Raw genomic sequence first — 14,353 nt, forward strand, 5'->3', positions numbered from 1 at the left:
AAAGGAAATCGCATGCAGTAAGGAACTCAGCAGCACAATTAATGAAAGTACAAATTACAGATACATGGGAACAAATTATAGGAAATTAGAATCAACAGATGGTGCGTAGTGAAGGGCTCATCCAGAAAGGGAGGAGCAGCATTGAAGGAAGCTCCATCAAAAGCTCCCCACAAACCCATGCACAGCACTGCAGGAGCTGCTGCAATGCACGCGGCCATGCAGAAGCCATGCATGGTTCAGAGGATTAAGTTGCAGGCAGAATGGCTGACTGCATCCCAGCAGACCTTTCCCTCACCATCCGTTGCACAAGTCGTTAAGAGCTCGACCAGCTGAAAGAACCAGGTGAAATAAAACCCACTGCTCTTCTAAATCCTATTCACTGCAGCTTATGTGGCAGGGCTGGGAGTGCTGGGCCGCAGAGCTCCCCTGTTCCAGGGACACGCCATGCACACACCTGGCCCTGGCTGCTTCCAGCATTGCTCTCAGCATGCAGTGAGCTCTGCAGCCTTTGGGAGCCAGTTGTAATGCAAAGAGCACCCAGAACTCAAAGCCCTCCCGATTCTCCAGAAGAAACTAATAGCAGCAAGCCTCGCTCACTGAGCCTTTAGAAATCACACTGGCAAGTAAATCAACCCCAGCTATTGTGTTACATGGCTTAAAGAGCAGAAAAATGAGCACAGGCTGCAGGCAGAGAACAGCAATACAATGGTTAAAAACAAGTAACAAAAGTAACCAAAAAAAGGAAAAGGATAAAAGTAGCATTTCTGATCCCTCTTTGCCTCCCGGTTTGTAATAACACAGCTCCATTTCAGGAACAAAGAACACCCTGGAACTCAGACCCTCTCTAACACTCCTGCAGGAACTCAACGGGATGCAGAGCTGGCAGGATGGGGGCTCAGGTTCCTTCCATAAGGATCATGAGCTGAGCAGCAGTGCACAGCACACAGCTGAGCAGAGGCAGAAGCCAGGGTACGGAGAGAGACTGAAGGCAAGGGGAAATAAGGGGCTGTCAGGGGCTTCTGCCTACAAGGGAGATGCTGCCACACAGCCTGAGGGATATTGGATTTCCTGGGGAGATAAGGAGAGCTGTAGCATATTGGAGTGCTGCATCTGAAAGAATGGAAAGAATTAAAGATGTGCCAGCCCTTCCTTGAGAGCAATGGAAAGAGCCTGCAATTTGGACAACACCCTCTGCATTAGCTAATGCACAGCTGATGCAAAGCACGTGCTAGCTCAGTGCAAGAGCTCCCTCTGGGTCCACCCTGCCCAGCAGCACTACACCAGGAGCAGCAATGAGCTGTTTCCAGAGCTTTTGGTTAAATAAAACCAGCACCTTCGGGCAAGCAGACTGCTGCCCACATCCTTTCCAACCATGCACTGCAATGGCCGTTGTGCAAGCTGTGATGCACCTGCAGCTCTGAGCATCTCCAGGCTGGCAGAAGCAGCATGGTGCTGAGCTAACTGCTCCTCCTGTTAGGGCAAAGGCAGCTCTCCTGGGTCAGCAAATGAACCCTCTTCCTCCAGGAAGGGGCTGGGGATGCCAACACACCATCAATTATTCATCTCCCTCTTTGAAGAACTGTAAGTTCCTCGTGGAAAATTAATCTGGCTCTAATGAGGTTTGTATTTCTAAGAGTTCAAGCACGTCCCTGTCTCCACTATTCAAACTCTTCAGTTTTACCCAAAGGTTGAATTCCAGTTCCCATCAGACAACATCTTTTTGCCATTACAGTGCAAGAAAGCGCAGAGGTTACCAATGATTTTTGTGAATTTCACATCTCCAATTATCTGCCATTAAGAACAGCAAGCAAGAGGTTGAGGTAACTTTAGCAAGATTATTTTTTGCCTCCAGTTTTCCAGAGATCTGAGGACAGATCCGAGCAATGCTGTGCATGTGTCGATAGCAAACAGCAGCTGGAGGCAGGCTGAAGCGTGCAAAAACAAACAGCCATCCCTTTGAGGTGCTCAGCGCAGAGCTGACACAAAGGAAACAGCTCTATCACTGCGTGCAACACAACGGGGTCAAACTTCATCAGAGGGGATGCTAGGCTGCAATGCACTCTGATCCCAATGCCTTCTGTAGGGGGATGCCAGGTGATTTCACAGAAGGGCAGCAGGATGGGGTGTTCTGGAGCACAGCTGCTCACCCATGTGTAAGCAGCCAGAAAGGTCGGTTTGCAGCAGCAGAACAAGAAGTGGACAAGAATGCTGAGCCAAACTGGTGGTGTGCACCATGGCAGCTGTGGGTGTACGGTGCCAGCAGACACAGGGAAATACAGTTTGGGAACCAGGAGGCCTTGCTTTGGGATCTTTGTCATTCAGTAGGATGGACTTGGGTAGACCAGGCAGTTCCATTATATTCCTCTTGTTTTACCTCAGGAGACAAACCACCAGCATGCCATTCTATTCCTCTTTTCTCCACTATCACCAAAGCACAACCGGGCACAAATCCCCGCTTCCAACCAGCGAGAGCAGCAGAGCTGAGCTGCACACAGCCTTGTGCACCCAAACGAGGCACCTGGTGTTAAACAACCCACTGCCCACACCCTGACACTGCCACCATGGAAACGCATCGGTGGGTGAGCAAATGCCTTTCCCACAATGAGAACCCAGAACTGCCCTCAGAGCTGGGACCGACAGCAGAGCTGCAGCCAAAGCACGTGCCTGTGTGACACACAGCAGCTCATGGGAGTGGGGCAATCCCCCATACTGCTGGCATGGCCCCACGCAGGGCACAGCAGGGAATCCCTGTGCCTCTCCATGCGTTTCCCCCTTTGCAGAAGCCCAACAGCTCTGCGTGAGTCGCTTCAATCCATCAAGGCACTTCATCCGTGCAAATGTCAAAATATGTGCTGATGAGGCTGCAATTAGTGGGAGGTTTAATGAAAGGGTAGTGCAACCTTTTCCAGAGCAAGCAACTGATTGCAACTGAGTCGCAGCCGTGCAAAACACTTTGGGGATGCATGGCTCCCTCTGCTCCCAACCAGTCCCCATCCACCAGGTCCACGCCATGACCCTGACCTGGGACACAACCATCCTTCCCTCTAAGCAGCAAGCACAACCTGGTGAGCACGATGCTCCCTCTGCAGCAGTTTGGTTCCATGGAGCTACTGCATGAGCAAAGCATGCACGATGCACCAAGCATAGGGGCACCTTCCCCTGCCCTCTTTCCCACCCTGTTTTCAGGAATTCAAGCACAAGCACATCTTCTCCTTTCTCTCACTACAAACAAATCCTCACAGCAGCAATCAGAGGTGCTCAGTGCAATTGTTCAGAGATTCAGAGAATTGTTCACAGACTGCTGAGTGCAATTGTTCAAAGCAATGCCAGTGGAACCAACAGCAGAAGGCACTCAGCTGTCATTGAAGAGGGGAGCATTGAAGAGTGCATGCAGGTGAGACACGCACTGAGCAGCATAACACTCAGTTCCTGTCCTCGTGCTCTGCTTGAAGCACAGTGAGCATCAGTGCAGGTGGCACAGCAAAATGCCCCTCAGCAGAGCACCTCACCCCAGATGACCATATAGGTGACACATTAAGAGGCATTCAGAATGGTTAAGGCTGTGGGAAACAAGAAAGAAAGCAGTGTCCTTTGCCCTTATAGATGTCACCAGCTGAAAGTTTCTTCATTTCAGATCTTTCCTCTCTTGCCCATAGTGGTGCTTCACTTTGTCACTGCAAGACTCCTCCCTCCTCTCCTCGGTGCTTCACAGCCAAGGATGACTTTGTTCCATATTTAGCCCACACACTTTACTGATCCTCACACTTCTGTGCTTGCTTTGTTCCTTCTCAGGGAAAAACAAGAGCAGTGCAGCACTTTGGTCAGCTTCTGGGAATGGGAAATGGAGAAAAGGCTCCGTGTGGAGCCCTTTGGGTTTAGGGCACACCATGGATGCCTCCACCACCACCACCACCTCCTACTGGCTTTCTCCCTTTCACCCCCACTTCATTTGGACACCTGAGGCAGAAATAGTGCAGAAATCTTACCAGGGAGCAAACACAGAGCAGTAGGGCCACACACAGAAACACGGGGTATCTTACTGCAGAAGTGATGGGGCAATGGGGCTGGGACTAAGTGGGCTCCTCTGGGTCCCCCAGCGCAGTGCCTGCAGCCCCTCCAGCCCCACAGCATCGTAGAAACATAAGGAAAATTGAGGCTGGGTTTCCTTGGCAACATCACCCTGGCTGGAAGCATCCCCTGGTGTGGGCTGCAGGGACCCCCGTGGCACCCCAAGACCAGCACAAGATGCGAGCATCAGTGCACACTGTTCTTAGTGCCTGCACACAGCAGGGGTTGCAGGAAGGAGAAGAGAGTGCAGCCAGCAGAGCCAGCTGGAACAGCCATCCCAAAAACCTGCAGTCCCAAATTCCTGCCATGGAATGGTGTGTCTGCAACTGGGCAGCACAGAACAAAGCAGGGAGTCCATGCCAGACTCACAGCTCCATCCCACAGCGTTCCCTCCTCCCTCAGGGATGTGTGCACAGAGGAAGGAGTTTAAGCTCACACCTCACTAATTGTTATTTGTGATACACCAGTAACATTTTAATTAATTTCAAGTCTTCAGCATAACAACCACCCAAGGTACAAAGATGAAGCAGAATAAACAGGGCTTGATTAAATACATAATTAATGTTCTACTAAAGCCGGCATATATGAATATTAATTAGTGGGGATATTCTGCTGTTCGGCATCTCCTGTCATTATCAATTTATTCTTTACATTGCCAGCCCCAGCTTTGGAAGGAATTAGCAAAGCTTTTCTTGCCTGCAGAACACAGCAAATTCAGGAGGACGGTCCCTACATTCAATTATCTCAGCACACACAGCAACAAGCCTGGAAGGAAAGATAGACACACTGCCAAGGCTGAAATGTGCTCATCCCCGAGCAGGGCTCAGAGTAAACAAGCCTAGCACTCTGCTGGCAGTCAGAGCAAAAGGCTGTGGAGCAGCAGGCTCAGCTCTGCCCCCCAGCCCTACCTCTGGTTCCACTCTGGCAAAGTGCTGCTGGGCCAGAGGCAAAAGAGAACAGCTGCTGCCCGGAGCTAAGGTGCAACTATCACACCTGCAAAGCCCCGGTGCTCCTGTTCTCCCTTCTGGCCTTTAAGTTCTTAGCCCATAGGAGGCCAGAACAGAGCTCCAGCAGTGGCTGCAAGCAGCCCCTTCCCAATTGCATTCACTTTCCTACAGTACCCAGCCCATCCCTCATCCCATGGATGTGCTTCAAATAGAGCAGGAAAGGATGGCAAACCCTGGGAGCGATGCTGCCAACCATCAGCATCTCGGCTTCTGGGGCATCCCAGCTTTTCAGCTTGCATGGAGCAGCTCAGCCCCACGCCCTCCGTGCTCCTCCTCCAGCACAGCATTAAGCACAGTGTCATTCCACTGCAGGAGTCTGCACTAATTACAGTGTCAGCCTTTCCGCCGGCAGGGATGATAATTGAGGTAGAGCATTACAGTGTTTCCAAACCCTGTGCAGCAGGCGGAGAGCTCAGCAGATCTGGGTGTGCCACCAGGCACTGGTGACACTGGCAGCGTGGGGACGGCACTGGGATGATAAAACACAAGAGCTCTGGGGAAAACCAAACCCAGCAGCATCCTGCCGACTGTCCAGAGACCACGAGCCTGACTTCACTGCACTGAGCCCCAAATCATGGGCTGGACATAAAGCAGCAGCAAGCAACAGGCTGGGTTCAGGGCCCCCACTGGCACAGCTCCCCAAATATTAAGCTTTAATACTGTGACCTTTAAGATGCAAAAGAACGTCTGAGCTCTCACAGCTGCCCAAAGGTGACTTTGTGCTCTTGCTGAAGCAATAAAATGTTGGATCTGCGTCTCTACAGCAACCTGGGGTGCGCAGTCATTAACTCAGTCCTGTGGGTGTTGCTTTGTTCGTTCCTCTACAAAACTTGCTTTTTGCAATGACAGTGAAAGGAATCCCCCAACACAGCCCGAGGCAGTGAGCTGCTCACACAACCCAGCTCCTCACTCCAGGCTCCCTGGCACTTCATTTGCAGCATGCAATCCAATTACCGCTCACTCCGAGCAAAAGCTTCCTCCTTTCTGTGTACACACGTGGCTAATTCAAAGCTCTCTGCTCCTCTCCTGCAAGTGCACAGCAGGGCTGGGAATTTGTAAAGAGGCTGTGCATCCTGCGGGCTACAAACAGGAGCAGCCCTGGGACCAGTGCCTGCAGCTATAGGATGAGGTGGCCATTGCACTCATAGCAGCTGCATGGCCACAAGCCCCGTGCTCGCACCACAGCTCTCTAAAGGGCACTCACCATCCTCCCCATGCTTACAGTTCCAGTTATGCAGAAAAGTCATTTCTTAAACCCCTCGCCTTCATTCAGGCAACAGCCTGAGAGATAGAAAGGAAGCTAGGGATGGAGAAAGAAAGGGGAAGGAACAGACGGGAAGGAGCAGAAGAGGAAGGATGGGAGATAAAGTCAGGAAAACCACCTTATATTACTTTCAACATCACTAAGATCTGCAAGGCAGCTGAGTGTCTTCAGCTGTTAGCACTTTCTCTCATCTTGCATCATTTCTGGTACCCTCAAAGCCCAGCTCCTGGAACAACGCAGTCCAAGATTCTTGGCCCTGCGGTTTCCCATCTATTGGCACACTCCATCCCTTGAATAAGAAAGTCATCATTGTACTTGCTCCTGCAGAGAAGAATTGCTTTAAAATGCATCTCTTGTTGTACACAGACCAAAAAAGGAATAACAAGAGACCAGAATCCCATTGTCTTTACAGGGCCGTCTTTCTCAATCTCCTCTTAGATTTACAATTTTTGCCCACGACAGGCTGGCAACAAAGTGAGGCTGCAGATGTTAAAGACACACCAGTGAGCCTGCAATTTCCCCTCCCTGCATGAGGTTTTGCTGCCAAAACCTTCCATCGGTTCAGCCCCATGCAAACAGCGCAATACAGTGTGATAGATCCCACTAGGCAGGTGCCATCTGCAAGCAGCAGTGAAAAGGAGGAAGGGAGAAGAGAAGGCAGCCCCAGAAAATCCTCCTGGGCTGCGTCCAGCTCAGCATCAGCTATGGGAAGGGTACAGGGATGGACAGACAGAGGGATAGGCAGATTGATGGATGGCCGGGCAGACAGCTGGGCCTTACCTGGGATGTTGTGGATGGTTATAGCAAGGATCATCAGCAGGATCCGCCTCCAGCTGCTGCTGCTGGTTGTCAGGGCAGCATCCCTGGCCATGGGGAATGCTGGGGGGCTGTCAGGCAGGGGGGTCCCCACACCTCTCCTCCGCTGGTAGGGCTCCCCGTTCTCAGCCTTATCTGAGGGGACAGAAAGACAGATGTGGGTCAGCAGGATGAGACAGGAGGTGGACACCTCCCACCTTTCCTCTCAGAAGGAGAATGTAGAGAGAAGGAAAAACACCCAGCAAGATTTGTTGCTGCCATCTGTTAATGTCTCTGGGGGTGCCGGGTTCCCAGAGCTCTGCTCCCAGCAGCACAATGACCACCAGCTCTATTCAAACCCCAGGGAGGGCTGCGAAGGGAGGAACAAGCACTGGGCAGTGCTGTAACAAACCTTGTACAGAACGAGACCAGAATCAAAGCCTTCCAGCTGCTTTCGCTTGGCACTTAGCAGAAGTGATAAAACAAATGTCATCAGCATTTCTAAAATATAACTTCTGGGGTCTGAACAAAGCAGCTTCGCTTTGGCACCTCCTCTGCTTGTAAATACGCTTCTCCCATCTCCCTTCTGGCTCTTTTTCATGCACTATTACCTCCAGGATTGCAGGGGTAGGGAGGAAGCAGCCCAAAGTGCAATAGAACCACACCTGTAATGAGTCTCACAGAGCACAGCAGCACGAGGGCAGTTTATGGGAATAAACAGAGCAGACACAGCTTCTGCAGAAGCACAGAGGGCAATTTAGATTCGTGATTTGAACAGCAAAATGACTCTCATGTAAATTATCTGTGCCTTAGCAGAAGGAAAAGCAGCAGCATCCCCACCAGGGAGACAACCCGAGCATCATTCCCTACTCACATGTAGCAGCAGGGCTACAAAGGGGGGAAAACTGCTTGGCTGGGGAAAACTGGGGAATAAAGGAGTAACAGCAGCAGCTGACGGGCAGAGACACAGCACTGCAACACACAACAGCAGCCAGAGCTCCAACCAGGGCACAGGGCAGGGAACAAAACGACAGCAAAAGCTAAACAGGGCTGGAAGAGCCTCAAGAGCAAATTGGAGCAGTGCTAAGAGTGGAGCAGGGGGCGGCTTTCAGGGAATAGCTGCTGTGATCAGACGGGCTGCTCGCAAGGATGCTGCCAAGACAATTATATAGCAAATAATTATCTGTGCCACATGCATTACTTTGAGTCCTGCTCACAAAAACTCCTCTATATATTCTCCTCAATTTATCATTATTGAATTTCTTCATAAAGCTGCAGGGCAAAGACTCTGCCAAAAGTTTAATTACATACGTGCAGCCTGCTGCATTTTTCATATCCTCTGTAGCCAGCCCTTGAAAAAGATAAATGGCTTTGAGTATGGCTTAAACTGCTGCAAAACATAAAAGCCAACAGTCTCCTTATCAGCACGTGAAACAGCTTTTTATTTTTTTATTATTTCTTAATGAAAACTGGTTGCATGAGCCGGAGCTCAGCTCTGCTGCACTTGCAAGCACACACAAACAGATGAATACACTACCTGCTATCTGCACCCAAAAGACTCTTCACGACTTGACCTCCTGAATTACTATCAAACCCTATGGAGGCAACAGAGCTCTTTACTTCAGAGCCCTCCCCATTCAGGGATGGCTTTGTCCAACAGCAGCCCCCAACTCTCTGTTCAAGATCTTGTCCAAGTGCCCATATAACACAGGGCTGGGATTCATGTGCCTTCATCCCTTTGGGACGGGATGGGGTAACCCACAGCATTCAGTGCCTCCCCGCCTGGAGGTACTGGAATGAAAATCATTCACAGCACCAGAATGCTGCTCAGTCTTTTCCCCATTGATTTCCTCATCAAATTCTTGCAACAAGACCATCTGCCCTGCTGGGAAGGGATTTTACTGCCAGCGTCCAGAGCGCTGCAGACAGGAGGAAATCACTGCACAGCACAGCACATCCATCATGGGCAATGTGGAGGTTCTGCCCTCGGCCAAACTTGCATGAGATAAATTAGCAGCCTCAGTGTAACTACTGATTAGCATTTGTCAGCTCCCATCCCCAACCTGTGGGAGAAGGGAAGAAGTGCTGAGCATGAAGAACAACACTTACAAAAATGTGACTAAATGCCATGCACAAGGCGTTCAAAAAAGCTGTTCTGTGTCAGCTTGCACAGGGAATGCTCTCATTTCAGAAGCCTTTAAGATGGACATGCACCCATTCTGCCCCAACACCGCACTGCGTTGGCACTTCAGTCTTTTGCACAAAATGGAAACGTGCACTAAACGCTACAGCAGCTCTATTAAAAACATGAGAGATTAGCCAGTGTGCACTGACCCTTGTCTGAGGGTGGGGTGGGGAAGAGAGAACAACCTGCTAAGGAAAACAACGACACAAGGAGCTGCTGTCCCTCCTGAGGTGCAGAAAATAACAGCGTGTCCAATTCTCTCCCCTAATGACTGAGATCAAATTGTATGGGAAACGCCTAAGATCCCCCAAGCCCCTTATAGAACACATGCTGAGGGCATGCAGCTGGTAACACACACCCAAGCACTGCCCCTTTCACCCTCCATAAGCCTGAGATGCTCCATTAACCTTAAGCACACATAACAAATGCTCCTGTTTGATCCCACACCATATGGGCTCCATCACCGCTACTCCTGTGAGGAGCTGGTTCAGTGCCTGCTCTGCTCAGGCAGCACAGCCCAGAGGGAGAGAGGGGAAAAATTCATCTAAGTGCTGAGCTACAGTGCTCCCAGAGCTGCCCATCAGGTGTCAGCAGCTCATTAGCAATTAGCAGAGACAGGCTGAGCTGAGAGCCTGGAAACCAAGCTGTGAAGGGTCTGGAGCACGAGTCTTATGGGAAGGGGATGGTTCATTCTAGAGAATTGGAAGCTCAGGGGAGAGCTGCTCTCTTTCCACAACTCCCTGAAGTTGCTCCGTTTAATAGAAATAGGATGAGAGGTGATGGCCTCACATTGCTCCAGGGGAGGTTCAGGTTGGAGATAAGGAAACATTTGTTCTCAGAAAAAGCAGTGATGCACTGGCACAGCTGCCTAGGGAGGTGAGGGTATCACCATCCCAGGTTCCAGAACCATGGGGATGTGGCACTGAGGGATGTGGTCAGTGGGCATAGCAGGGGTAGGCTGGGCTGGACTTGGAGAACTTAGAGATCTTCTCCAATCTTAATGGCTCTATGACTATAATATCTCAGTGCATCAAATTGGGATGGAACTGAACTCATCTCGTGCAATGCAAAGCACAGCAGCAGGAGCAGCTCTATGGGACCTGCAGACCCCACAGCAAGGACGGAATCTCACACTGCAGCCCAGCAGCACCCAGCACAGCCCTGCCCTTGCTCCCTGCCTCCCATCCATCTTCCTTCACTCTCCGACCATAAGGAAACCCCAGAAGAGAAAGTGCTTCCAAATTAACAGCCACAGCCCCCGGGGAAGCCAAGCCAGACAAGCTCTCACAGCAACACATTCACCCTTTCTAGGACAACACCAATCTTTCTTCATATCTTTTTCCTGCTATTGTTTTAAGGCTCTGCTCAGGTGCTGACAGCCTCTGACTGTGCAGCCATCGATCTGACAGGCACAGACACTCCATGGAATGGGTCAGGGGACCCCTTGGCTAAAGCCATTCCCTCATTATATTCTGCAGGAATTTCAGGGAGCAGAGCAGCAGCAGCAGATGGGTGCTGGCAAGCACCTGCTCCCCTTCGCATGCTGCTCTTTAACAGATTTTAATTACTGTGAGTAATTAAGCACAGCACCTGTGATGGGAGAGGCACTGCAGGGCCCCACGCTGGGTCTGCTCTGCTCAGAGCCCACAGTGAGATCAGAGGGAATGGAAATGAAAGACAGCCTTTTCCCTTCCCTGTTTCAAGGAACGAGTCCCCAAGTGCAAGAGAAGCACAGCTGACAGAAAGCCTGCTCATGCAACAAAGCTGCTGAACGGGGAGCTCCGTGGAGTTGCCCAACTATGGCCAAAGAACGGTGCTTTTAAAACACGTTGCTTATTCAGCACTAGCAAAAGCAGCAGTGAGGAGCTCAGGGATCAAACCCACAGACCAGCAGAGATGAGCACCAGGGGACACCTGTGACACCATTTACACGCTGCGTGACCACAGTCCCAGCCTGCTGGCACAAGCTCAGCACTCTGCTCCCCCCCCCACGAAGGAACAAATTTATTTCCAACATTTCTGGCAGATAAAAGAGGTCTCTGCATCTGCTGGGGCTTTCAGTAAAGAAGATAAATAGAGAGTGTCATGACTCACTGTCTATTAGGCGCCTTCATTTATCCAAGCGTGCACAGGAGCTCTCATAAAAGGTTGTTTAATTCAGCATGACTGACTACCACTGGCTCTCAGACACGCGGTTATTGCTGGGATCCGTCTGAAGTTTGGAGTCAGGAGGAGGCAGCAGCCATCCCCTGCTCCAGAGAGCACCAGACAATGAGCAAAGGGGTTCCTGAAGCCCAGCTCCCAACACAGCACTGCACAGAACAACACAGCCTGCAATCAGCCCCAGTATTAATGGCCAAAAAGGGAAAGGAGCTGGGAGACCCCTGGAGCCAAGGCTGCCCTCCCTGCCCCACACCTTCCCCACCCTGGGCAATCCCAGCAAGGGGGGACACATGCAGCTCCAGAGCAGCCCTCCCCAGCTTCACAAGTGCTACCTCCATCCACATGGCCCTGATGCTAACACAAGAACTTCTCCTCCCTTCCTGTAATCCATCATCAAGAACGGGTGAAATTCAATGAAATCACTGCTCCAGCCCTCAGCACCTTCCTTTACTTACAGCAGCTGAGAAATCACACACAGCAGGCACACAACACATGGGCCTTACTGCTGCTTTCCCTTTATCTTCCCATATTTTCTGTGATCTCTCTCCTGCTGCAGGTGATGCTCTGAGCTGCCAGCAATGTCCAGGCTGGGAAAGGCTCCAGGTGTCCCAGGAAGCTGCTGCTGTGCTCAGAGGTGCACTCCAGGATGGGAGAACAAGTGCATAACACAGCTGTTAATTCAGACAAAGAGGCACTTGAGAAAAGCAATGAAAACGAGAAGAAACAGCACAGCAAGCCAAGCCTCTGGAAATCTCCACAAGGTGCAACAAAGCAGCACCTTCCTTTTCCAAAGCTGCACCAATTCACTCCCATAACCCTCAAGCATCTGCTTGCAGCAAAGCCAATGCCTCGGGAGCTGCCTCCACACGTGGTGGTGGTGGCCCAGGATGGTCCCCAGAGCAGGGAGCTGACTGAGGATGGGGCAGGGAGTGAACACCTGGCATGGGAGCAGCCTGACCCTCACCCCAAAACCAGCAGTGCAAGGCACAGATGAGACTTTCCCAAAATCAGGACCTCACATGGCCGTGCCACCAAGCTGTGCTTGGGTGAAGGACTGAGCAATGGCAGCAGTGGCACAGCCCCAACCCAGCACACAGCGGCACTGCTGTAACACTGAGGCCAAAGCATCCCTCACCCCTCAGGGTGACATAGGTGACATTGTGCCAAAGAGGAGGAGGATGGCTGCCCAAAGCTCACCTCCTGGTGTCCGCAGCATTCAAAGATTAATTTCTTGGGCAAGAGCAGCAACACAACGTTAAATGTAATTACATGCACCAGGTCCTTTTAAGCAAACTAATTCCTGCTAACTTCCAAGAGCTCTTCATAGAGTTCCCAGTAGATGGAGTGTACTGCTGAATCATTTTATGCTGAAAATTTACACATCTGAGATAACTTAATTGCTTCATTTTGGAGCACTATGCTGCATTCAGATCTCTGATCCCTAGCAAGGAACAGCAGCTGATCTTAGCGACATGGGATGCATTGGATTCCTGAAGTAAGGGAACAACAAATAAATCTCTTTAGTTAATAATAAGGAAACTGAGCTCTTATTTGGGACATAGGATGGGATCAGCAGGAGTGGTGCCACCCATGGGGCCACCACGGTGCTCCGGATGCTCAGAATCACATCCTCATGGCCATCATTGTGCCATAGAGCCCCTCAGCAGGGCTCCATCCATCTGCTCTTTGTGCAGACTTCTTGCAGCACTCCCAGGACGCCAGCCTAAAACCAGCCCAGAGGAGCAGCTCTATTCTTCTCCATTATTTCCATAATTCCAGCCTCACATGCCTTCATTCAAAGTCTTTTTAGTCTTCTTGTTTTTATCCCAGAAGGACATCGCGGCTTCAGCTACAGAAGTTCCCTTTGCAAATTAATTCAATTTGTTGGAAAATAGGAATCGATGAATAAATGCATGAGGGACCAGAGGTCCAAACAACCACAGAAACTGCACCGCAGGGCCGTGCCCAGCGCAGCCCATTGACATTCCACATTGCACAGAGGATGACAGAGCAGTGCCAGCACCCATCCACAGCCATCAGCTGCCCTGCTCCAAGCACAGCACTCACCAACTCCTGCCCAAGCATCCATTGCTATCAGAACATTACCAGTTTGGTTGGACGCCTCGCCACGCTCTCACAAAGCTCCTAGAAAACAAAGTGCAGCTTGAAAAAAAATCACTCTACAAATTGCATTCCCTGCAGCAGAGCAGGAGCAGCACCAGGCATCAGCACCAAAAAAAAAAGAGAACGGGGCACAGGGACAGCTAAAAAGAGCTGAAAGAGCCTAAAAAGTATTGTACTGATTCTTTTACAATCCAGGAATGGCTCACGGATGCTGTCAGCACCTGCACTCCAATTGCAGGGCACAGCCACACTGCAGCACGCAGGCAGATCCCCTCGCTAACAAAGAGGAGCCGCCCGGAGGAGCAGCAAAATAAATAAAGAAGCAGCATTTCGACCTGAGGAATTGTAGATTCAGTGCAATTGCACTGCTCGAAGGCAGCTTGCACCATCTGCTGCCACAGACCCGGTGCAGCCCTGCAGACACCCTGTGGGATGCAGCACGTGTGGGGTGGGAGCAGCAAAATGGGGGGTGAGGAGCGTGCAGCAAGCGTGCAGACAGATGGCAGCGAGCGTGCACAGCACCGGGACTCACAGGGAAATAGGGCTCCAAAAATAGAGCCTGGAGTTGAGCATGGGAGAAAATGTGATGAGAAACCACCTAATCTTAAAAAAGGAAAAATAACCATCATCATCACGTGTTTTTTTTTTAGCTGTAGATAAGAACATCTAGATTTTTTTTTCTTTCTGTCCCGTTCTGTAGGACAAAAGCTGAGATGACCCAGCAGAGGGGGGAGGAGTTGGTGCAGG

At 50.8% G+C, this 14,353-nt stretch overlaps 1 protein-coding gene across 1 annotated transcript in view; it reads right to left on the reverse strand.

Annotated features, from left to right (window-relative positions):
- SLC39A11 (solute carrier family 39 member 11) overlaps positions 1–14,353 on the reverse strand; it is a gene marked incomplete at both ends in the record, with an annotated part of 57,370 nt that overhangs the window by 13,848 nt on the left and 29,169 nt on the right. Inside the window, one exon of the mRNA XM_079544173.1 lies at positions 7,120–7,290. Within this exon, the coding sequence (XP_079400299.1) occupies positions 7,120–7,290 (171 nt within the window). The remainder of the gene's footprint in view (positions 1–7,119; positions 7,291–14,353) is intronic.

This window comes from Tetrao urogallus, assembly GCF_951394365.1.
Source record: "Tetrao urogallus genome assembly, chromosome: 18".
Classification (NCBI taxonomy): Eukaryota; Metazoa; Chordata; class Aves; order Galliformes; family Phasianidae; genus Tetrao; species Tetrao urogallus.